Below are 22819 nucleotides of genomic sequence, written 5' to 3'. Positions count from 1 at the left end.
AAGAAATTGAAGTGAGGACTTAGAGATTGGTTAGACAGGGAAGTGCATCAGAACAGATTTTTGCACATTTCAGTACTTGTGGTAGTCAAAATTATGTAAATACCAGCGAAGAAAGAATTTTATGTGATTAAATTACAGTCACAAAAATTAATACAAACCCATCTTTTATGTATAGGTTTAAGGATCACAAGTACTACACCATACTGGCTCCTTCTAATTATTCAGAATCATAGTGTCTTCATTCTCCTTAAAGAATTATTTCTCTATTTTTTAATTATGTCTCCACAGGTGCAGTGTTTAAAGTGGATGAAGGAGGTTCTGCTGCTATCGCTGTGACCCATTTAAGAGCTTCTGACCAGGACACTCTTGTGGAGGACCTGCAGCTCATTCTGATCTCTCCACCACAGTTTGGCTATATTGAGAACATCCTGCCCAGCCCAGGGTTTGAGAAGAGCAACATGGGCATCAGTATTGGTCAGTACTTTTGTAATTTATGTAGTGCCCTATATAGGGATTAGGTAGCCTTTTGAGATGCAAAAGCCTTAAATCTTAGCTAAAATGTAGTATACACTGGAGGTAATTTCCTAAGATGTGCTGTTCTTTATTAGAACTATGGACTCAGAATTTGAGATTTTACATAAATGAAATATTACACTAGATATCCAATTAACTTGCTAACATTGTTGACTTTCACGTGTGGTCTCTCAGCCTCTTTTTCCTATAGAGATGTACTGAATCAACACATAAACTATGTACAGTCCAGGCATCAAAGAACTGAACCCACCGCTGACCAGTTCATGCTGTGTGTCTCTGATGGGAAACGTCAGTCTTCTGCAATCCCCTTCTATATCATCATCAATCCAACTAATGATGAAGCCCCAGACTTCTTAGCCAGGAACTTTACTGTGAGTTAAAGAATGGTGCTGTAGACAGACTAATTCGGTGCTGGACTGTGAAGTGTTATATATTCAAAATTCCACATAATGAACATTGTAAATATTTCTACAGTTTGTAGCTTCATTACACAATTTGCAAGTGTATTGTATAATTTGCAACCATAGTTTTTTTCTTCTGCTATTGCTTCTATTGAACTACACTACCAGATCTATTATAGAAAGATATTTAAAGACATTAAGACATGAAATTAAGTATGAATCACACCATTTAGAATGCACGAGGGTGCTGTTAAATGAAAATGTCCTATGCTCTTTCATACCAGTGAATATGGAGGTGTGCTTTACAGGTCCGAGAGGGAGATATGAAAGAATTGGATCCATCTATTATTAACGTCGTGGATCTGGATGTTCCCAGAGATCATTTAACCTTCACTATCATTCAGCAGCCTCAGCATGGCGCTATCATGGGCAGGCTTCATGGTAATGAAGTGGCCCATTATAAAAGATCCACCCAAAAGCATGGAACTGAGGTCCTTGTACAAGACTTCACCATGGAAGATCTCAGAAATGGTACTGAAACATGTTGTCTGGTATCATACTTACAATATTTTGTAGTATACCAAATATTATGGACATACTTTACTCTATATTTAATTCCCTTAAAATCACAATTATCTGTAATATTTTATAAACAATAGTGTACAAATATTGTCTATGTACAGCATCTGCTTTAATATACATAGCGTAACCCAGCATGGTCTTTAAAGCTGTCCGATGTAGGATTATTTTTTAAACTGAAAGGAGTAACATTACTGAGTCAGAGGAAAAACAACACTCTTAAATATGGTGTTAGAGGTGTCGGGTAATATTTCACGAGAGTTGTGGACATCATCACATCTTTATGTCACACACATAGTCTTAGTAAGATGTTTATGTCACAAATGAAAAATCAGCATTATACTGATGAAGATATGATGACAATAGTAGATGATTAACTTACATCCCCAAAAGACACATCCTTCAGATTAGACTGATCTCTTTGTAAATACTCTTTCAACACACCCACAATCGTCTGATTTGTCCACTGGGGGAAGGGGTACAACCAACGTTACAAAATGTGTGTCCACATTTTGCATGCAATTACACTTTTTCACCAGAGAGGTCTCCAAATGCCCAAAACTTACATAGTGTACCTTTAATTAATTATAACCTAGGCTGTGTTATTTATTGTACTCTGGTCTGTGAAGTCTAAACGTTTCTCTTTATGACTGTCTCTCAGGTATGGCTCTGATGTACATGCATGATGACTCAGAGAGTGAGCAGGATGGCTTCATTATTCAACTCTCTGATGGGAAGCACCAGCTTCAGAGACACATGGTGGTGAAAGTTCTGCCTGTCAATGATGAGGAGCCACACATCATTCGGTACGAACACATTTGGTCTGTGAATGCGTATACAGCATGATGATACTTAATGAAGCAATTAAGGGTTCTTGTTAGGCAAAAGATAATATTTTGTAAATTAATTAATCCAATGTAAATAATAATCACAATCTACTGTTCTTCCATTGAACAATGTACTATTTTAACAGTAGGCTATGGTTGCCAACATAATGATTCTTCAAATATCAACACAAAGATCCTTTAGTTTTTCATAACCTGGTGCATTAGTTCCGTTTGTGTATGTGTGTTCATATGTGTGTATATTAAGTATTTTACAGTGGCTTTGAATGTGGCTCAGCCAGTCAGATTTAAGATCTAGAATACTATTTTATACCAAGTAAATGAAGTGTGCTGATCTGTGGTGTCTCTGTACTACAGGAACACAGGGATTGAGGTGGAAGCAGGAGAAGCCAGACTCATCTCCAGTGCTGTATTAAGCGCCCATGATAACGACACCCCCTCCAGTGACATCATCTACGTGTTTGAAAGTGTTCCTACTCACGGCCTGCTTCAGATCAAGGTCAGAGCATGAAACATGGATAACAAGTGACTAAAATAGACCTTTTCAATGTGGGTTATGGCTCTACAGTGCATCAGTTATTATAATGTGTGTATACGTTAGCATTCAAAAGTTTTGAATCACTTTAAAGAAAAAAAAATAATTCCATGAAGACCAAAAAAGCTGTAAAACACTGGAAATCAAATTACAACAAAAAATTGCATCCAGAATGCCTTGTAATGCCTTGAAGTCTCAGGCAGATAGCTTGACAAGAAATTCATATAAATACATAATGACAATGTATTATTCATCATTTAATACTTTTTTGCTCGTCCCAAAAAAATTTAAACACTGAATAAAATCTTCAAATATCTTCTGGTGTCTGGCATATAGTATTTGAATCTACACTGTATATGATATCATTGTATAAAAATGTAATTTCAAACTTTTGAACACTAGTGTTTAATGTTTTTAAGTGTCACTTAAACTGCACATAAGGGTGTTAAAATCTAAGCAGCAGTTCTGGATGTTACATAACCTGCTTATGTGAAATGCCAGTGATTACATGTTATCATATCATACAAAAGGCCTCTCTGGTGCCCTCTCAGGCAGGCCTGGACTGGGTGGATGTATCAGCAGGAATGAACTGTTCCCAGGAGGATCTGAATATGAACCTGCTGCGATATGTACACACAGCTCAGCCTGGAGTTCACACACAGGACCTGTTTGTCTTCTATCTGCACGATGGCAGGAACCGTTCCCCTGCACAACACTTCCATATCTCACTGAAGGAGCTAGAGAAAGGTATTTGTGTACATGTTTTGGTGATTCAAAAGTTTGGGAACACTTGTAATCTAAGGATTTTTTATTTTCTATATAAATATATGCAATAATATACCTTGCTAGACAAAAAGGTATTTTTCAGATGTTTTATTCATTATTTACACATTTTGAGAACAATAAGAAGTTAATGATAAACAATATGCTGTTGGACAGGATTGGCATTTCATAATCTTTTACGCATTTATCTGACGATTGGTTTATATTCATTCTTAAAAATTAAGGTGGCAAAAAAATTTGTGCAATAGTATCAAAGAAACATTTTGGATCCGTAAAGAACTTTTCAGTGGATGATTCTTCAGAGGACTGTTTCTGTAAATAAGATGTTTGAGTATGAAGAACATTTTTAAAGTTTAAAAACCCTCTATCGAATGTAAAGGTCCTAAGAAGAACCTTTATGTAAAGATTCTTCACACTTACAAATCTCTGTTTCAAACATGGTACTTCTAAGGCATCACTCAAATAACCCTGTGGCACCTTTTGTTAAGAGTGTTACTGAAATCATTGATTCCGACTTTTGAATGATAGTGTCTGTCCTTTGATATAATGCATTAGCATGCACAGAACTTTATAACTGGTGCCATCTTATCATTTGTGCCAAACATGTTTATTCTTCAGGAGACATAGCACTGTTTGTAAAGCCAGTGCGAGCGAGCCGTGGTGAGCATGTTATGATCACCACTGATGTCTTGCTGGCTGTGGATGGTGCTGACAAGCCAGAAGAGCTGCTGTATGTCATCACTGTACCCCCAGCGCATGGTCATGTGGAGTACATCAAACACACTGGCATTCCCATTGACTCTTTCAGCCAGCTGGATGTAGCGGCTAATCTGGTGTGCTACGTCCATGACAACAGAGCTACTTCACCTAGAGAGACACTGCAGTAAGCAGACCATGATTGTTTTGCCTTGACTTTGTACTGTGTTACTCTGTGGTCTGTATTTATAATAGATTACATTGAACGTAATATATTAATTCATTACACAGTGCCCAGCTTCTGACAGTAATGCATACCTCATTATGCATTATGTATGCAATGCATTATTTGCAAAATAATTCCCTACAGCCCTAAAGGTAATATCAACCTGTATGTACACTTAAAAAAATGTCAAACAGTGTGTAAAAATGATGCAGTGTGTAAACATACAGCTCATATACAGGAACTAAACTTTCAAAACAGTTAAGTTCATTGTTGTGCTGTCACAAAAACCATAAACCAAAAACCATTTACATGTATATATATCATTATTCAGCATACAGCATTTTAGCTTTGTTTATTCACATTGAAGTTATAAGTGTTTCAGCCCGGCCTGCTTTTTGAATGAGACACATTGCTGGACAGCCAATCACAACAGATTTACAAATATCAGTCTTAAAGGGACAGTAACACATTGATATATTTGCCAGGAGTCAGAATTGATTCAATGGCACTTAATAGTACTTAATGATAAACAACACATCTAAAGGATAAAGAGAGGCTGGAAAATGATCATGTAAAATGAATTATGACACTCAGATGTCATAAGTGGACTTCAGGGGAAAAATAAAATACAAGAAAAGCAATGCTTTATTAAGATGAACTGAACAAATACATTTGCTGAAGCACATTGCGTAGAAGAGAAACCAAAGCTAACTTTCTTTTAAGTAATGTATTTATTCTAATGTTATATAGTATATAATATATTGTATACAAGCAACAACATACTTACTTCCCAGATGAACAGTTTTGAGTTTTGAACTAGTTTAAGCATTCTGTAAATACTGTACACCAACTGGCCACATATATATATATATTTATATATATATCTATATATATAAATATATATATATATAGAGAGAGAGAGAGAGAGAGAGAGAGACCCACACACGCCAGTCAGCCATTATGTTAAAACCACTTCTGTGTTTCTATGCTTATTGTACCATTTATCAGCTCCACTTACCATATAGGAGCACTTAATAGTTCTACAGTTACAGACTTTTACCCTGTTCTTCAGTGGTCAGGAACTCCACAGGACCACCACAGAGCAGGTATTATTTGGGTAGTGGATCTTTCTCAGCACTGCAGTGACACTGACGTGGTGGTGGTGTGTTAGTGTGTGTTGTGCTGGTACGAGTGGATCAGAAGTGCTGCTGGAGTTCTTAAACACTTCAGTGTTACTGCAGGACTGAGAATAGTGCACCAAACAAAAACATCCAGCCAACAGCGTCCTGTGACCACTGATGAAGGACTAGATCATGACTAACACAAACTGTGCAGGAACTACTGTCTCAAACTTTACATCTACAAGGTGGACCAACGAGGTAGCTGTGTCTAATAGGGTGGACAGTGAGGGTTTAAAAACTCCAGGAACACTGCTGGGTCTGATCCACTCATACCTGCACAACACACACTAACACACCACCACCACATCAGTGTCACTGCAGTGCTGAGAATGATCCACCACCCACATAGTACCTGCTCTGTGGTGGTCCTGTGGGGGTCCTGACCGTTTAAAAACAGGGTAAAAGGGGGCTAACAAAGTATGCAGAGAAACAGGTGGACTACAGTCTGTAACTGTAGAGCTACAAAGTGCTCCTACGTGATAAGTGAAGCTGATAAAATGGACAAAAAGTACAGATACAAGGAGGTGTTCTTAATGAAGTGCCCAGTCAGTGTATATTACTATGTTTTTGTGTGTCTTGTCTTTTCCTTCTCTGTAAGTTTTTATATGACGTATCTGTTCTTAACTGTTTCTAGATTTGTCGTCAGTAATGGAAAATCCACCCGTAATGGTACTCTGGAGATTTTGGTGGAGATGACAGACAGGGTTCTGCCTACGCTAGTACAGAAAGCTGGTCTACGGGTTCCTCAAGGTTCAACTATCACCATAACCCCTGATAACCTTCACCTGTCTGACCCAGACACCCCTCCCCATTTGTTGATCTTTAGGGTGGTCCAGCTGCCGCAGTATGGTCAACTGATTTTGAAGGGGATTACTCTAAATGCAGGGAGTAACTTTACCCAGCAGAACGTTCAGGATCTGGATGTTGCATACAGACATTCTGGTGGAGCTTCTCAGATTGACTGCTTTATATTCACTGCTGCTGATAGCACTGACAGAGGCTTTCTGGTGGAAGGGAAGGTGCAGATAGAACCAGCCTTCTTCACCATCCAGGTGTGCAGTGTTAATCATTGAAATCTGCTGAATATTTGTTAAATATTTATTGAATATTTGATGTATGAAAGTGTGGATAACCATCCATACTGCATGTGTGTGTTCAGATTGAAGCATTAGACAGCTCTGCTCCTAGAGTAATGGTGCTGGAAACTCTGTGGAAAGTGGAGCTTCTCAAAGATGGACGTTATGGAATCTACATCTCGTCCAGAGAGTTGAAGGCCCAGGATGCGAACTCTGCAGATGCTGACCTCATCTTTCACATACTCAGAGTTCCTTACTTTGGTTACTTGGAGAATGCCACCAATGGTAAGTTGGTGTATTATGGCCAAATGAGTGTAATAACAGTAAATCCCTATAACGTCGCTTTTGTTTCTGTTTTTTTTACTTTTCCTGCATAAATTGAAAGCTCCAGTTCCCATTTGCGTTGTGTTAAAACTTCATAATGAACAGATCAATAGAAGGAGTACAGAATTGCTTGGAAAAACTATTGTTCAGATAACTTCCATACAAAGGTAGTAATATTTTTTCTCCTCTCTTGAGATACAGATTTGTACAGACAGCAATGATATATAGGAGTAAAAACCTTTAAATCCTATGTTGTATATTCAGCACTGTGCAAAAGTCAGAGACTACCATTCATTCATTTAATTTCTAAAACAGCTGTTAAGTACAAGTTATTCACTTTTCAGCATCAGAAAAAAGCAGAAAATATATTTAAGAGAAAATTGCGCAGAGGTATTTAGTGTGTCCACCCTTTACCTTTATTACAGCTTCCTTTCTCTTCAGAAGACTTGCTGCAGGGATGTTTTTCCACACGTCTAAAGCTCAGTCTTAGAAGTTGGTTGCATTTTCTACTTTTCATGATCCAAGTACTCCAAACACATTTAGTGATGCTGATATCTGGACTCTGGGGTCAGTCCATTGTTTTGAGAACACCAGCAGCTTCTTGTTCTTCTTTTTTATCTATTTTCTTTTCTCAGTAAGGGCTTCTTCACAGCTGCACACCATTTAGACTCATATTGTTGAGTTGTCTTCTCACAGTGGAAGGATAGACAGAAACACCTGCAGATTTTTCAGCAAAAGTGGAGCTTGATTTTCTCCTCTCTCTCAAAGATGAAAGCATTAAGTACTGTTTATCTGATGGTGATAGTTTGGGTGGTCTCCCAGGTCTTGCATTGTTGTTAGTAGTTACACTTTCTCTGTATCTTTTAATCATTTTTGAACTACAGTTTTGGAAACTCCTGTTTTTTTTCCTTTGACTTTCCTTCTTTATGCAAGTGGATTATCTTCTATCTAATCTCCTCAGCGATATCTCCTGAAAAATGAAGAACTTGTGCTATTTGGCTGGAAATAAAAGGACTTTTGCACAGTAATGAATTAGCTCTTTTCATGTATGGAATTCTGCTCATAACGCAGCTCAAGGTTTTGGTGACTGAAAAAAGAACTTCAGAATGCAGTCAATTTAAAAAGATGGTTTACAGCAAAACAAGTTATGTAATTACATTAGACCTCTCTTTATTTAATGCTTCTCATTCATGGAAAGCAGTTGAGGAAAGAAATCTCTACTCATGATGAAACCCAAGCTTTTAGCAGGCTGTGGGAGAATGTGCATACTCTTACAAGCTCTTTGTCTGCAGGTGAGTTTGTGCGTCAGCGGTTCACTCAGAGGGATCTGAACAGGAGGAATATTCTCTATATAATTAACTCTGCCCTGGAGGCCTTGACTGACAGTCTGGAGTTTGCGGTCTCTGATCCATTGGGCAACACTGGGCCATCTCACAAGTAAATGCTGTTTTGAGTCATGCTAAAAAATTGATACACTATGTCCTCAAATTAAAGGTTGGGAAATATGCCATGCAAACATCTGTTTCTTGAGTTCTTAAGGCATAGTAGGTGAAAAGAGATGCACCAGAATGCCGGCTTGTCCATCTATGTATGTCTTCCTGTAGGTTAGAGTTCAGCTGGGCCAGAATCGAGCTGACAAAGACAGAGCATCATGTGTGTGAAGGCCAAGGACAACTATCGCTTACCATTCAAAGGGATGGAAATATGCAGGATTCATCGTATGTAACTGTCAAGGTGATCCAAAGTAGGCCTCTATTTTCACTGAATTGGAGAACTGGTTGGGAAGTCTTTTTGTGTTGTCTAATTTAGATTGAGTTTGGTAAATATTATTTTTGATTATGCACTGGCCTCTGGTGGATTTCAGTGAACATTGCAGTGATGAACAAATGAACTCTTAGTGTGCTGTATAGTTTAATGACTGCATCTTCTTCACTCATCAGGTAAAAGAGCTAACAGCATCTGTTGGAAAGGATTTCTTGCCTGCTCCCTCAACTTTGATTCAGTTTGACCCTGGTACTGTACATTAACTTTGGCAGTTCTATTTTTAATAGAAATTCTCAATTTTTACCATGTTGACCTGCTAATATTACATCAAAACTGAAACAGTTATGGAAGCTATTAGGACTGCACAATATACACAAAATGCCTTATTGTGATTATACTGATAAACCTTTATGATATTCTATGAGTATTTTGACAAAAACCATTTACTTTTGCTGATCTTTGATTAGAATATGTGATACTGTTTAGTATTTTCACATCAATAAAACCTTCTTATTTGTTTGATGACTCATTTGCATGAGTCAAAGGCAAAAAAAGTTATGAAAATATAGTGAAGGCCAAAATCATAATATATTGTGCAGTCCCAGGTGCTAATCTTCAGACTAAATGCTGACACTCTGTGTCCGTGTGTCTCCAGGCATGGCCAGTCGACTGTGGAAGGTGGAGCTGTTGCAGGATTCTCTGGAGGAGGCTGAGGAAACATTTGAAGTGACCCTGGATTCTCCTGTTGGAGCTATTCTAGGAGGAAACTCAAAAGCCATTGTAACACTACTGGACACCAGAAACGGTCAGCCTGTTATGTAAACATGTATCATGTGACATTATTTCATTAATCAGCTCTGTCTGTCATTTGCCTTTGGTATTAGTTTTGACCCCTTGAATGGACACCCAAAATAAGATGGGAGATCCCTAATCTGAAAGTTTTACCATTGCTTTCATTACAAAACGTAACTTTTTTTGGTGGTAACACTTTACTGATGGGCAGCTTTCCATTTTACTTTCAATGTAAGTCAATGGAATCAGACTTTTTCCAAGTAATTTTGGGCCATTTCTCCATCATGAAATTTACTCACATGTGAAGGGCAACAGGCATTTTCAACTTATGCCAAAAAATGAAAAAGACAAAATGGAGAAACAAGGTTTTGTTCCGACAGCAGTGATATATAAACATTTATAGAGGCTTATTACAGCAAGTGTCAGTTTTCATAACACTTGCTGATATGAAATGACATACTGACAAAAGCAGCCTTTATTACAACTGGAGCTTGTTGGAATAAACCTTTATAAGTGCTTAGGTAGGTTTTTGTCAGTTGTCATGAAAGCCTTATGTAGGTGTTCTGTAGCTTTACTGACGCTAACCATTCAGTAAAGTGTTACTTTCCTTTTACACCATTTATTCTACGTCTAAAGAGACATTAAAATTCTACATCTACATCTACATATCTTTGGTATTTATCTTTTTTAACCCCTTAACAAGTCATGGGTTTTATTACACACTTCTATAACCTAAGAATAGCTCTATTAGTTTACATTGAAGTCCCTGTAGTTACTGAATAATAAGCCTTTGTATGAAATAAACCTGGAATATTAAGAGGTCAATTTGATCTGTGTCATTGTCTTACATGATTTTAAAGTAATACTCATAGTTTCTTCTATTACTGTTAAACTTCATCACCTGTCTGTAAAGCATTTTGAGCTGTCACCAATGTGAAACGGGCTCTATAAGTAAAGGTATTATTATTATTATTTGAAAATGTCAGCTGCTATTTACATTGTGTAACATTTCTGGAAAAATGGACCAATACAAATGGTCTAAAATTACTTAATAATAAATAAAAAAATAAATAAAGGCTCTTTCTATGAAGTACATTAAAGCTAAGAATGTTTTTCCTTATCATATAGAGTTGACAATTTGGAGATGAGGTTTTGTTACGACAATGATTTAACATTTCAAAAACTGAACTTACAAAGCAGTGTTCATCCAGCTCTTGCCTGACTTTGCAGGGAAATGTGGTGAGAAAGTTCCTCAGAGGGGTACAAGCCTTCAGGGTAAGGAGGTACCACTAGGGCCCTACCCAAGACATGGCTCCATACAGGTGGAGACTTTACCTATCACACAGAAAGATGGGACAGTCAGTGCCAGAGGTGATGATTTACCTCAAATCGTTCCTTCTGCCTCTAAAAAAAGACTGAGAACCAATGGCAATGGAAAGAAAGTGAGTAATGGCCTTCTAAAAACACAGTGCTTACTTCTTTAAATCAACACATGACTAATCGGACCTGCAAATCTGGCTTATAATTATATGTTTTCAGTGAACTTTGAACTTATTTTCGCCCACAGGTTCAACCTTCTTCAGCCATTCGAAGTGGATCTGAGGTTGTTTACACTGTAAGCTGAACCCTTTAGCATAGTTTTACACAGAACATACCTGTAATTCAGTGCCTTCTGCTCCTCAGGGACCTGTACTGCACAGCATGCATCATAAAAATCATATAAAATTATATAACAGTGCAGTTAGGTCTGTGAAAAACCTCTGACCAAAATGATGAAAGTCTGAAAGAGTTTCACCATCTTTTACTGCAGTATCATGGTATCATATCACTGGCAGTGGAGGATGACACCGAGTCTGTTAACACTGGAAGGAAGGCTCAAGTTCAAGTGACCAGTAGAGGGCAGCAGCGTTCACTCCCAGTCAAAATCACAAGCCAGCATGCAGCATTGTCTACAAATACACAAAGAGGCACTGCTGCTGCCCAGGTGGGAATCAAATGTTAAAAATTCATGATGAAGTACTTGAACATGAAGCTGGTGTGCAGGGAAGAGTATCAAGTATTTAGATTCTTTTGTTTTTGCTATTTAATATACTCCCAGTGCACACATCCATTTCATATTTGCACACACACACACACACACACACACACACACACACACACACACACATATATCCCCCTTTAGATAGTCTCTGTTGGACTTGCAATTTCAAAACCTCCATAAAGATAATTTCAAATATTCTTAATGAGATTCAAGTCAGGAGATTGGCTAGGCCATGCAAGCACCTTCACCTTTTTTAGAAACCAGTCCTGAGTTGTTTTGGCTGTATGTTTGGGATTGTTGTCTTGTTCAAGTCAAGTCAAGTCAAGTCAAGTCAAATTTATTTATATAGCGCCTTTTACAACAGATGTTGTCACAAAGCAGCTTTACAAAGAATCCGGGTCCAAGCCCCCAGTGAGCAAGCCTTGGCGACAGTGGCAAGGAAAAACTCCCTCAAAAGGAGGAAGAAACCTTGAGAGGAACCAGACTCAAAAGGGGAACCCATCCTCCTCTGGTCGACACCGGATAAGAGGACAGACACAAAACAGTGTTCAAACGTCCATCTTCTTCCACTTTCTTGGCAGATGAGATTAAATTCTACTCTATAATGTCCTGGTACATTGCTCCATTCATGCTTCATTCAATGACGTGTAATGCCTCAGTACCAGAGAAGCAATCCCATATCATGATGTTCCCACCTACATGCTTCACTGTAGGTATAGTGTTGTTGAGACCTTACACACTACCCTTCTTTCTCCAAACATGAGCTGAATTATTGCCAAAGAGTTTTTCTTTTTGTTTCATTTGACCCGATTTCCTCGTTCCAAAAGAGTTCTGATCTGTCCAAACACTTGTGTACAAATTTTAGACGTGCATCTCTGAACTTTTTTAGCAGACGGGTTCTGCGTGAGTTGTAGGAGTGGAGATGATTGCGCTGCACTTTATTGCTTATTGTTCTCTGTGTAACTGTTGTTCCTGCTGCTTTCAGATCGGCTTGCAGCTCCTTTCAAGTGAAAGCTTTTCTCTTACCTTACTCATCATTAGTTACTTATCACTGCATATATTAACAGGGATGCGTAATAGCTTTAGTAGAGCTCTGTTGCTTTTTCTGTTTGAGTGTTGTTTGATAATGTTGTCCCTGAGAACTTTATGAAGCTCTTTCACCTTCATTGTGATTGTTACTTGTTGCATGATATCTTCTTTTATAACCATACCAGATGCAGTGTGCACGAGGTCAGTGGTCAATGTACTGAGTGGGTAAGAACTTTAGATATGCTGAAGAAAGTGCAACCCAGGACTTACTATCTGAGTATGGCAAGACATGCAGGGCTCCCTACAGACATCCTAGCGCAGGTCTATGTGTCTCACATCTTTCATAAGTCCTATGCTGGAGTGTGCTTCTCTGGTTTGGGCCTGTTTACCAAAGAAACTCGTTTCTGACTTAGAGGGTGTACAGAGAAGATGTTGCCAAATTATTGGTGTTCCTCCCACACATTTTCAGTCTTTGGAGGAAAGACGAGATGAGGCAACACTTAAGGAGTTTAAGATCAAACCAGTCCATTGCATGAATTTCTGACTGTCACTCAGTCTAAATACAGACTCCATAATAAGAGAAATTTTAACATTGCCACAACAGTCAGGTCATTTTGGCAAGGGCATACAAGATGTATACTACTTAAAACATGTTATTTTGTAAAGTAGGTGTACTTAATGTTATATGTCTTAGTGCTTCACTGTCCCAGGAGTAAGTTGTAATGCAGCTTGTATTTAATGTGTGCCTTTGCATGTATGCATACTGTAGGTATATATGCAAATTGCTTGCAGTAATAAACTTTGAATTTGAGCTTTGAACATTTGTATTTCTATTTTTGCATTAGTAATATTTAGAAATGATGATTTGTTTAGATTTATTTTGATTTGAAACCTTTATGTATGTTCCAGTCAAAAGATATTATGTGTCAAGTTTGAAGAGGATATATGCACTGGAAGGATATTAGATAACAAAAACAAAAATGTCCGAATACTTGTCTCCCCTCACTGTATATAGCTGTAACTACTTTAAAATTCCAAAGACATTCTTGTATAATTAATTTATGTGTTTGTATCCTCAGATCACACCATATAAACTTGTCTCTAAACCTTGCACTCCAGAATTGAGAGGTTTTCTTCATTATAATGAGAGTTTAGGCCAGCTCTTCCATTGCAATGGAATCTCCTGGAAACCATGGGCTGCTAGCGATGAGGTAACTAATACAAATCAGACACGGTGCCTCATCTTGGAACACCTGTTATTGATAATCCATTGTACTGAAAATAAAGGAAGTTAAGCAAATGCCCTGATATTAATGTCTTCTTTGTGCTTATCCAGGCAGTGAATGCTCAGAAGTGTCCACAGGGGTGGAAATACCATAACCACCACTGCTATCTGCTGAGCTCAGAGGGCAAAGCCACATGGAGCGATGCTGCCAGGTCGTGCCGAGAAAAGTAAGACCAAGCACAAAATGGACCACACTGGTTTGTCAGCTACGCTGTAATGAAAATCAGATTTCCTAACCCATGCCTTGTCAAACCTGTATTTTATTTGATGTAGCTTCCAAGGCAACCTTGTCAGTGTCCTATCAAAGACAGATATGGACTGGCTCTGGGACTTCAGCGAGAGAAAACCCTTCTGGATTGGTAACTTTTTTTCCATTCTTTCAGAGATTACTGTTTATAAAATCACAAATTCAGAAAATGCCAATGCAAAATTGGGTCCTAAGAGACACCTGCAACAACTCTCTGCAGGCTTGAATGACCGAGAAAGTAAAGGCCGCTGGGAATGGGTGGGCGGAGAACCTGTCACTTACACCAACTGGAGGCGGAGTCCTCCCCGAACCAGAAAGAAAGGAAACAAGAAGTGCGTTTTGGTCTGGAAGAAGACAAAGTGGCAAATACGAGATTGCAAGACAGGAAGGGGACACCGCTATGTGTGCTATGTGAAAACATGAGGTGCTTCCAGCTACTAAACCATTTATTCCCTTCCCTCTATCAAGACTGTTTACTTCTCAATCTGCAGGGAGATCACATAACGAATAATAGTGCACTGGGTACATGATGAACCGGCACTTACATTTGGGCATTCTGGATGCATCAGGCCTCAAGCATAACAGTACTTTAAGTTGGCCAAAGTTGTCATAGTGCACCAACTGTATATAGCATATGATAACATCACACGGTGTGATGTTTCACCTTACAACCAGAACAAAAGCTATGCACACTATGATGAACTGCAAATGTTTTATTTAATCAATAGCAGTATCTCAACTGTTTTATACTGTAAATGTATACTGTAGTTGCATACCTTCTTGAATATTTATTTTACTGATGTATGTCTATAATATGAATGTTAAGATGTGATTCAAATGCCTTAAGGGCTCAAGTTACCTGCCTTTGGCGTGTTGAATTTCTTTGCCATCACAGTTCAGCAGCCGATTAAGAACACTTTCAGTACCCATTTGTAGCCATGTTACTGAAATTGCTTTGGCCAATATAAATGTTAATTTGTAATCTGTCTATGTAAAATGTCTTATTGTTCATTTAAATAGTTTCTGGGTTATAACATCAAGCCTCAGGGACTAATCAGTCAGATGACTAATACTGAAACACAATTTTGGGTTGATTAATGTACATTGTCCCTCACAGAAATATAAAAAAATCCAGTCAGCAGCATCTGTAAAATTGTCAGTTAGCCCTCATTTATTCACAGTTAATTGACAGTTAGCAAACAATCAATATCATGATCAAATGAAAAGCTTTTATTTAACAGTTGTTAATCAATAGAAATGAATTAGTTTTATAAAACAATTTTTATAATTACAAATGAATCAGCTATATTCAGGATAGCAGTTCTGTCAACATACAAAATAAGGCACTGTTAAGTAGTGTCTGCCTAGGAATGTACAAAATGTAATTGTACGTAACAAAAATAAAATATGAAAAATGTACATCATAAGTTTTGGAACCAAAACATCATATCACATTCAAATAAACCAATACAATGTACCCATATATTTAGGTCTAAATTAAAAATCTAACACATACAAGCAAATATTTTAGACCAGCTTAAGACATCGCCAAATGTGAATTTATGTACAACTCAGTATATTTGCATACAAAATAGGTTATGAGCGAAAGGTTTCTACTGTTACGATGTTTGTGAACTTTGTCAAAAAATGTGCAAATTTGCCAATTTAAGGACACCACCATGTCCAAAAGCAAAGAAGTTGAACCTTTCTAACAGAGGTGTAGCATTTATTCTAATTATTTGGACTGTTGCCATGGTAGATTTGTGTGAGCTTGTCTGCACTGTTACCCTCCAGAACATTCAACCTGCATGTCTTCATATATGAGACACTAATAATATTTCTCATTTACTCAATGTTAGATTGATACATGCCTTAGACTGGCTTAGTGTATCTAGACTTAACATACTGTCACTGCCCAAAAAAATAATAATAATAAAATAAATAAAAATTATTTTTAGTTTTTCTACATCATTTGAGCATGGCAGCTGTCCTTGTGTGAAAATTGATAACTGAACTAAAAATGCTCCAACATATAGCTTGGAATGAAATCTTTTCACATTGACTTGCATTAAAAGTAAAGAATGCTTTTGTCTTCTCATGTAGAGTTGCCTTTTGGAAATGCATGTTTTTTGCAAATTTGAGCCAACTATTTCAAAACAAAAACAAACAATGCAGGTCCAATATTAAAATAACTCAGGAAGGAAGGCCATCGAGCAGTACTTGCTTCATCTTTGCAAAAGGCTATCAATAAAACAAAATGAACATATAATCCAAATCACTGACCGTTCTAAAGAAATCCACTATTTGTCAGAAAGGAAATATTCTCCATATGTATAATTATCCAAATGCAGTGGAGGCCTCCATGAGCACAGTGGTGCAAACACAGCAGACCATCCAGATCTTGGTCCTAGTTTTAGTTTACTGCATCCGGATACATTTAATGGCTTACATTATTCAAAAACTACACAGACTGAAAAACATTACTGGAGTGAACCGACGTTTACAATTTCATTCTCTTATGGCTCATTAATGTGCAGCAGTAAAAAGTTTCATACTGCCATAGAACTGCTTCTTGAATGGATGTAATGTAATCCACTTGAGTAGCTACTTGGGGGATAAATCAATCTCTTTGGCATTAGACCTCTGAATTTCACCTCTCCATCTGTTAAAAGAAGCAAAATACATGTATAAACCAATGTTATACATTTCTGTATGTTAGGTTTGAAGGCATACTTAGCATTTAATAGATAAATGCAGTAATTACAAATAATGTATGGAACATACTTTGCTTGTTAGATGTTAAAGTACATGGTAAGCTATGTGAAAACTACCAGGTATGTACAGGTGCTACAATGCAATGATTACTCAGAATTTCACATACTTTGGTTGTTGGATATTCATTTACATAACTTATATGAAACCTCTCAGTACGTACAGCAGGCCTTGGTACTACAATAATACTTAAGTATTTTACACATTACTACTGAGTTACCTTTTAAACTAGATGTTTACCGTACTGTAAAATAAAATGCTACTACAATCTAAGCAAGGACTCAAATTTCAGTGGCCCCCTAATAACACTTTCCCCCCTACATCAGACACTGGCTTCTTGCAGTTGTATTGAAAAAACTAACTCTAACTAACATTAACTTTTTGAAGTAGCTTGTTTTTGCAACTTTTAACACTATCATCATTACCATCATGTCCACTGGAGCTGATGTTTGGTGTCATAGGAAGCCATGTTCATCCAGTCCTTTCATAGAAACAGGATTCCATTTGGCTATCGGTTTACTGGTGATTTGGGCTGAGGAAAAAAGATATAACATTCTTGTATCAAACTCAACATTTTACATTATTGTGGATGACAATTTAGATGAAGTTAAGACTAAAGGTTCTAAATATGTGTTACGAAACTAAAGGTTCGTGAATGTATCTTGGCTTGGATTTACAAAAACCTTTAAACTGCTACAGAATCTTTGCATTAACTGGAGGTTCCATAAACATCAGTGGAAGCTCTTCACACTACATTAAACAAAAATTTTAAATTCAACACTTTTGGTTTTGCTCCACTTTTGCAGCAGTTTGTCAGAAGGGACAAATGAAGGTCACACCAGATACTAATGTAGAAATTTTTTACTACACACCCTGTTTTTGTAGGGTTTCATTAAATCTTTTCAGTAAAAAGTGTTGCATTTATATATTTGTTCAGTGAATACGATTCTTGGCTTGGATGTACAGCTCTAGAAAAAAATGAACTGCTAGAACTTATGTAAAACCTCCAACTATATACAGGAGTATGTGATACCACAATGCAATAATTACTAAGGTATTTCACACATTGCCATGTACTTACACATTCAACTTGCAGGCACAGAGTATTGTGAGTGTTATATCATTACATTTTACAAAATACCTACTGTACTGTAAAATAAATCATTTAAATAAAAAGTTCTTTATATGATTTTTGTCTTGGATGTCCAGTTCTAGGAAAACATTTAGTTGGTTTAGAACTTTTATATTATTAGAAGTTTCTTTCCACTTTTAAAAAGTCCCTCACACTCTTCCTTTACAAACATGGTTCTTTAAATAAAAGATGGTTCTTCTATGGCATTACTCCTAAGAGTTCTTATTGGGACCTTTATTATTTTAAGAGTGCTGAGCTGAAAGCAGTAATAATACCTGTTTCTGGCCTTGTTCTGAGGAGCTCTGGGATCTGTGTGTCTGAAGGCGCTGGGGAAGCCCTTTCCCCATGATCGCTTTCTCCAGACGACGTGTGTTCTCCTGATTTAGAATCTGTGGTCATATGAAGAGCAGGCCTTTTCTTATGGTACTTTGCCCGGTAAGTGTCCGTCATGCAGCTATCAACAGAAAAGTAGGTGGTGGGGATTGCACTCTCTCCTGTAGTGGGGGAATCAAGCCGAGCCTTAGAGACTGTAGGGCACTTCTCCTCACTCTCACTGGTGGACAAATCGTTCCTTTCCTGGTCAGAAAAGCCAGATTTGGAACTGGAGTCTGATGAGAAGTGCATGTTTGGTTCAATAGAGTTCTCAAACCATTTCTCGGGACTCCTCCTGGACAGAGTTGCTCCTTTACGAGGCGGAGATTGGGGTATGACCGGAGCAGAGTCGTGGATCGGGCCCCTTCTGTTTTCCACTCTTAGAATGTGAGTTTTGGGGGGCAGTGGTGGAGGTGAGGATTGGTAAAGGCTCTGGAAAGGATGCTGAAGAACAAAAGGAGCCGTATCATCAGCGCGAGAGAAAGCATCCTCCTGCTCTGATAAAGGACCAGCCAGGTCATCAGAGCTGTTCCATTCAGAGCTGCTGGTTTTGTTTAAGAAAGCAGGAGCAGGGGCCGTCGTCCATCTCATCTGCTGATTTCTCAATTCTCTCCAAATTAGTAGGTAAATAATGAAAAGCTCGTCTTTGGTAAGAGGAAAGAAAGCAAACAAGTCACTTATTGGACATTGTATCAAAACATGACAAATACACAAAGAAAAATGCACAAATTGCACAAAAATAAGTCATTAATAAATAAAACTTCTCATTTCATGTACTCATATAATCAAAGACTTATATGATTGATTATAAAGAAGTGTTGAGTGCGTTTGTTTGAATGATGTCTGGACTTACCTTTGAATGTTGGGACTCAACTGAAGTTTATCCGGTTTGCCTTGAAGATCACCTACAAGAGAAAAACAAGGAAAATAGATTTTATTCAAATGTTTAAAGTATTAATTTCTCTTTGAAATTGTCATTGTCAAACATTTGAAGAAGAATCAATCTGTTCAAAAATCTATTCAACCAAACAAAACATTTTTTTAAGATAATTCTTTTGTATTGCTGTATATAGACACATACTGCATATAGCCCAAACTATTTTTTCATGTTTACACCCATAAACATGCTTTATACTTGAGCTGATTAAAAAAATGACCTTGACTGTGGCCAGGTGTTGCACAACTGCTTTTGAAAAACAAGTTACCTAAAGTCAAACTGTTTTTAAATCTCCACAAGACTTTTAAACACGTACACATACATAGCTAAAACATGGAAGTGAAGGAATGCTTTTAATTTAATCCAGTCTGTAACGTCTGGCTTAAATAAGGCCTTTGTTTAAACAAAGCTTAAACAATCTAAATTTGGCAACGTAATACCATACAGCTCTACCGTAGTGTAAGACATGAACCTGCCCAAAACGTCATGCACTCTTCTGTAGTAAACATAACAGCTGGAGAAACAGGAGTGATAAAAATGTTATGCGTTCACGTATATTCCTATATTGCAGACATGTTTTGGTAAATATTAGACTAGTGGGGGCATATTGCTGTAATTCTCCACTGCAGGCTTATATAAGAGGGCTCAGAGGGGCACTGTCTTGCTGCAATGAGGAAATATCTCAGTGGGGTATCGGGCAGCCAGAACACTGCAGGGGATCAGGAACCTGTCTCCTCCACCCTGCTCCAAACTAAGAGGCCCTGCTCAGGCCATCCGGTTTAAACTAGCCCCTCAGTCTGCTCCCTACAACTGGCCAAGAATGACTTAGCAGCAAATGTAGAAGTTAAAAAAACATGATAGCACAACAAGCATGCAGAAAAGAAGGGCTGAATGGAACATCAGCTGTAGTTGTGAGACCACACTGCATGGAAGTAAATGATATCAGGGTATGTCAAACTTCTTGAAGTAGAAATGCTGATCTTGGTTCAGCTTATGCCTCTATATAACACTGAAAAGGATTATATGAACGGATGCGACCAGTTCACTGTTCTTACTGTATATACCAGCTCCAATATATAATTTCAAAATTCTTAATTAATAATTTCATAACACTATAATATAATAACACTATTACTCACATTTAACATCTACAGTACACTTTTGTGCTACTAAGAAAGAAAAAGTTTTGAATTGTAAACTGTGATACATCATGGAGACACCAGGGGGTGCTCAAGATACAGCCAAAACACTGCTGAGACAGGAGCAGACTGGAGAGGACTACAGCAGTGGTCTGGTTGGTTTTAAATCTAAATCATAAAGGTAAGCCTCTAAAACTGTAACTTCTAATGAACAAAATATAATTGCTGAAATAGACCAAAGAGTATTTATTGTCACTACTGGTTACTTCCTCCAAAGTCACTTCTAGAAAAAAAAAAAAGTTTGGTTTAATTTAGTTTTGCTTCCATTTTGTTGTCCTTCAAACTGAATAACCATTTAATGCAAGTTAAGTTTAATTTAACATGCCTCTCACATTGTACATGTTAAGCTGTAAATATAACACAATATTGATCAGCTACATGACAAGTAACTTACAGCCCACACAAGAAAACAATTAACATTTCTTGAGATAATTAAAAAAAATCTTAAGGGAATATTTGAGAATGTCTTATGAGTTACACTGAGGAATATTCTTCTGAACATTTTACTGTTTGCCTTAATAGTCAAATGATTTTTTCCCCTCAGGAAACTTCTCAGGAATCCGGTCCAGGCCCTGCATATTTTAGTATTTCCTGCTCCAACACACCTGATTCAACAAACAAGCTAATTAATAAACCCTTCCTGAGATAAACAGAGTGAGTTAGAGCAGGATGAACAATAAAATGTGCAAGGCATTGGAGGTGTGTGTGCTGTGGGGTACTCCGGGACCAGGACTGGTAAACACTGAGGCAACATTTCAAGCATAAACTTAGATGTGCTCCCAGTATTTTGTGCAATATAATTTTGACCATAGAATTCCAGCCACATAAACTGGGTAAATTTGATTTACATAATTTTCCTACATTCTGGTTCTGTGATGTCTATACAGTATTTTCTACTTGTTGCTCGGCACTCTTGAGGCCACAAAATGTTCTTTGAAGAATAGCACAGAACAACAATTTTTGGTTGTCTAAAGGACTTTTCAATGGATGGATATTCAGAAAACTATTTTTGTAAATAACTCTACAGGAAAGATATCCAGGAGGAGGCTTGGTGAACTATGTTCTATAAATTCTTCTATTATATCTTCTATTGTATTGCTCAAAGAACCATTTGTGGCACCTTTAGGAGTGTATATCTTGCTTAATGATCTACAATCTTAAAAATAAAGCTGCCACAAGAGTTTCTTTGAGCGATACAAAGGAAGAACACATTCTTTTAAATTTACTAAAGAACTTTTTAATGGATGGTTGGTTAAAGAACCACTTTTGTAAATGAGATGTGACTTTAAAAAACCTTTTTGAGGTTTAAACAACTCCCACATAATGCAAAGGTTCTAGAAAGAATCCTTAAATTGGTAAAGATTCTTAGAATGTGAAGGTTCTTCACACCTTTAAAAGGCTCTTTACACTCACATCTCATTTACAAAAATTGTTCTTTAGGGAACTAAAATGGTTCTTCTACAGCACCACACCAAAGAACCCTTTGTGGCAGCTTATTTAAAGGGTATATTTTGCTTGATCTTTTATGAATTACATTCTGCATTAAAAAGAAAAAAAAAATGTGTATATACACACTACTTTTTATTTGTACTTTTTTTATATGTATACTGCTTTTTTTATTTAAAGTTCGCCTGCGTTTTATGCTTTGTCATTTTTATTTAAATAGAAAAAAGCATAATTATTTAACACAATTGAATGTCAGTACAAATTAAAGCATAAAAAGCCCTGCATTGTCAAATTTGCACCTCCCTTTCAGCTACATGGTGACTTCTGGTATCAGTTTCCCTCCCTGAGATGCAGACTGCAAACTCACAGAGCTGAAACTGCACCGACTTACAGTTTGTGTGTTAGAGAGAGATGCGATGTGTCAGCACACACAGCTCCCCCCTTCTTCCGTTTTTCCCTGAGCATTAGCAACCAAATCCCTTTGGCCAGCACGCAATTATGAGAGGATTGGACTTCAGACCCCATTTTATGTTTTCCCCACCCCTCCCTCTCCCTCTTCCCTCCTCTTTCCTCAAGCCAGTCATGTTTAAGCTGTTAAGCTGGTGGAGATTCTCTATTTGATA

At 37.5% G+C, this 22819-nt stretch overlaps 2 protein-coding genes across 2 annotated transcripts in view; one reads left to right on the top strand and one right to left on the bottom strand.

The window, feature by feature from the left end:
* frem1a (Fras1 related extracellular matrix 1a) overlaps window positions 1–15320 on the top strand; it is a 40629-nt gene extending 25309 nt beyond the window's left edge. The window contains exons 18-37 of the mRNA XM_036596042.1: window positions 289–474; window positions 709–905; window positions 1244–1466; window positions 2176–2320; window positions 2717–2858; window positions 3446–3641; window positions 4296–4560; window positions 6415–6832; window positions 6940–7141; window positions 8473–8617; window positions 8785–8914; window positions 9121–9193; window positions 9600–9749; window positions 10967–11178; window positions 11304–11351; window positions 11547–11720; window positions 13886–14017; window positions 14143–14258; window positions 14365–14450; window positions 14559–15320. Coding sequence (XP_036451935.1) covers window positions 289–474; window positions 709–905; window positions 1244–1466; window positions 2176–2320; window positions 2717–2858; window positions 3446–3641; window positions 4296–4560; window positions 6415–6832; window positions 6940–7141; window positions 8473–8617; window positions 8785–8914; window positions 9121–9193; window positions 9600–9749; window positions 10967–11178; window positions 11304–11351; window positions 11547–11720; window positions 13886–14017; window positions 14143–14258; window positions 14365–14450; window positions 14559–14761 — 3443 coding nt within the window. The 3' untranslated portion in view covers window positions 14762–15320. The remainder of the gene's footprint in view (window positions 1–288; window positions 475–708; window positions 906–1243; window positions 1467–2175; window positions 2321–2716; window positions 2859–3445; window positions 3642–4295; window positions 4561–6414; window positions 6833–6939; window positions 7142–8472; window positions 8618–8784; window positions 8915–9120; window positions 9194–9599; window positions 9750–10966; window positions 11179–11303; window positions 11352–11546; window positions 11721–13885; window positions 14018–14142; window positions 14259–14364; window positions 14451–14558) is intronic.
* A 166-nt stretch (window positions 15321–15486) lies between these two features.
* LOC118825452 (inactive ubiquitin carboxyl-terminal hydrolase 53) overlaps window positions 15487–22819 on the bottom strand; it is a 54883-nt gene continuing 47550 nt past the window's right edge. Inside the window, 5 exon segments of the mRNA XM_036596043.1 lie at window positions 15487–17000; window positions 17536–17642; window positions 18518–19178; window positions 19180–19258; window positions 19468–19519. Coding sequence (XP_036451936.1) covers window positions 17566–17642; window positions 18518–19178; window positions 19180–19258; window positions 19468–19519 — 869 coding nt within the window. The 3' untranslated portion in view covers window positions 15487–17000; window positions 17536–17565.

This window comes from Colossoma macropomum, unplaced genomic scaffold (genome assembly GCF_904425465.1).
Source record: "Colossoma macropomum unplaced genomic scaffold, Colossoma_macropomum, whole genome shotgun sequence".
In the NCBI taxonomy this organism is placed as follows: Eukaryota; Metazoa; Chordata; class Actinopteri; order Characiformes; family Serrasalmidae; genus Colossoma; species Colossoma macropomum.
Note: the sequence above shows the minus strand (reverse complement) of the source record. Positions and strands in the feature narration are given on the sequence as shown.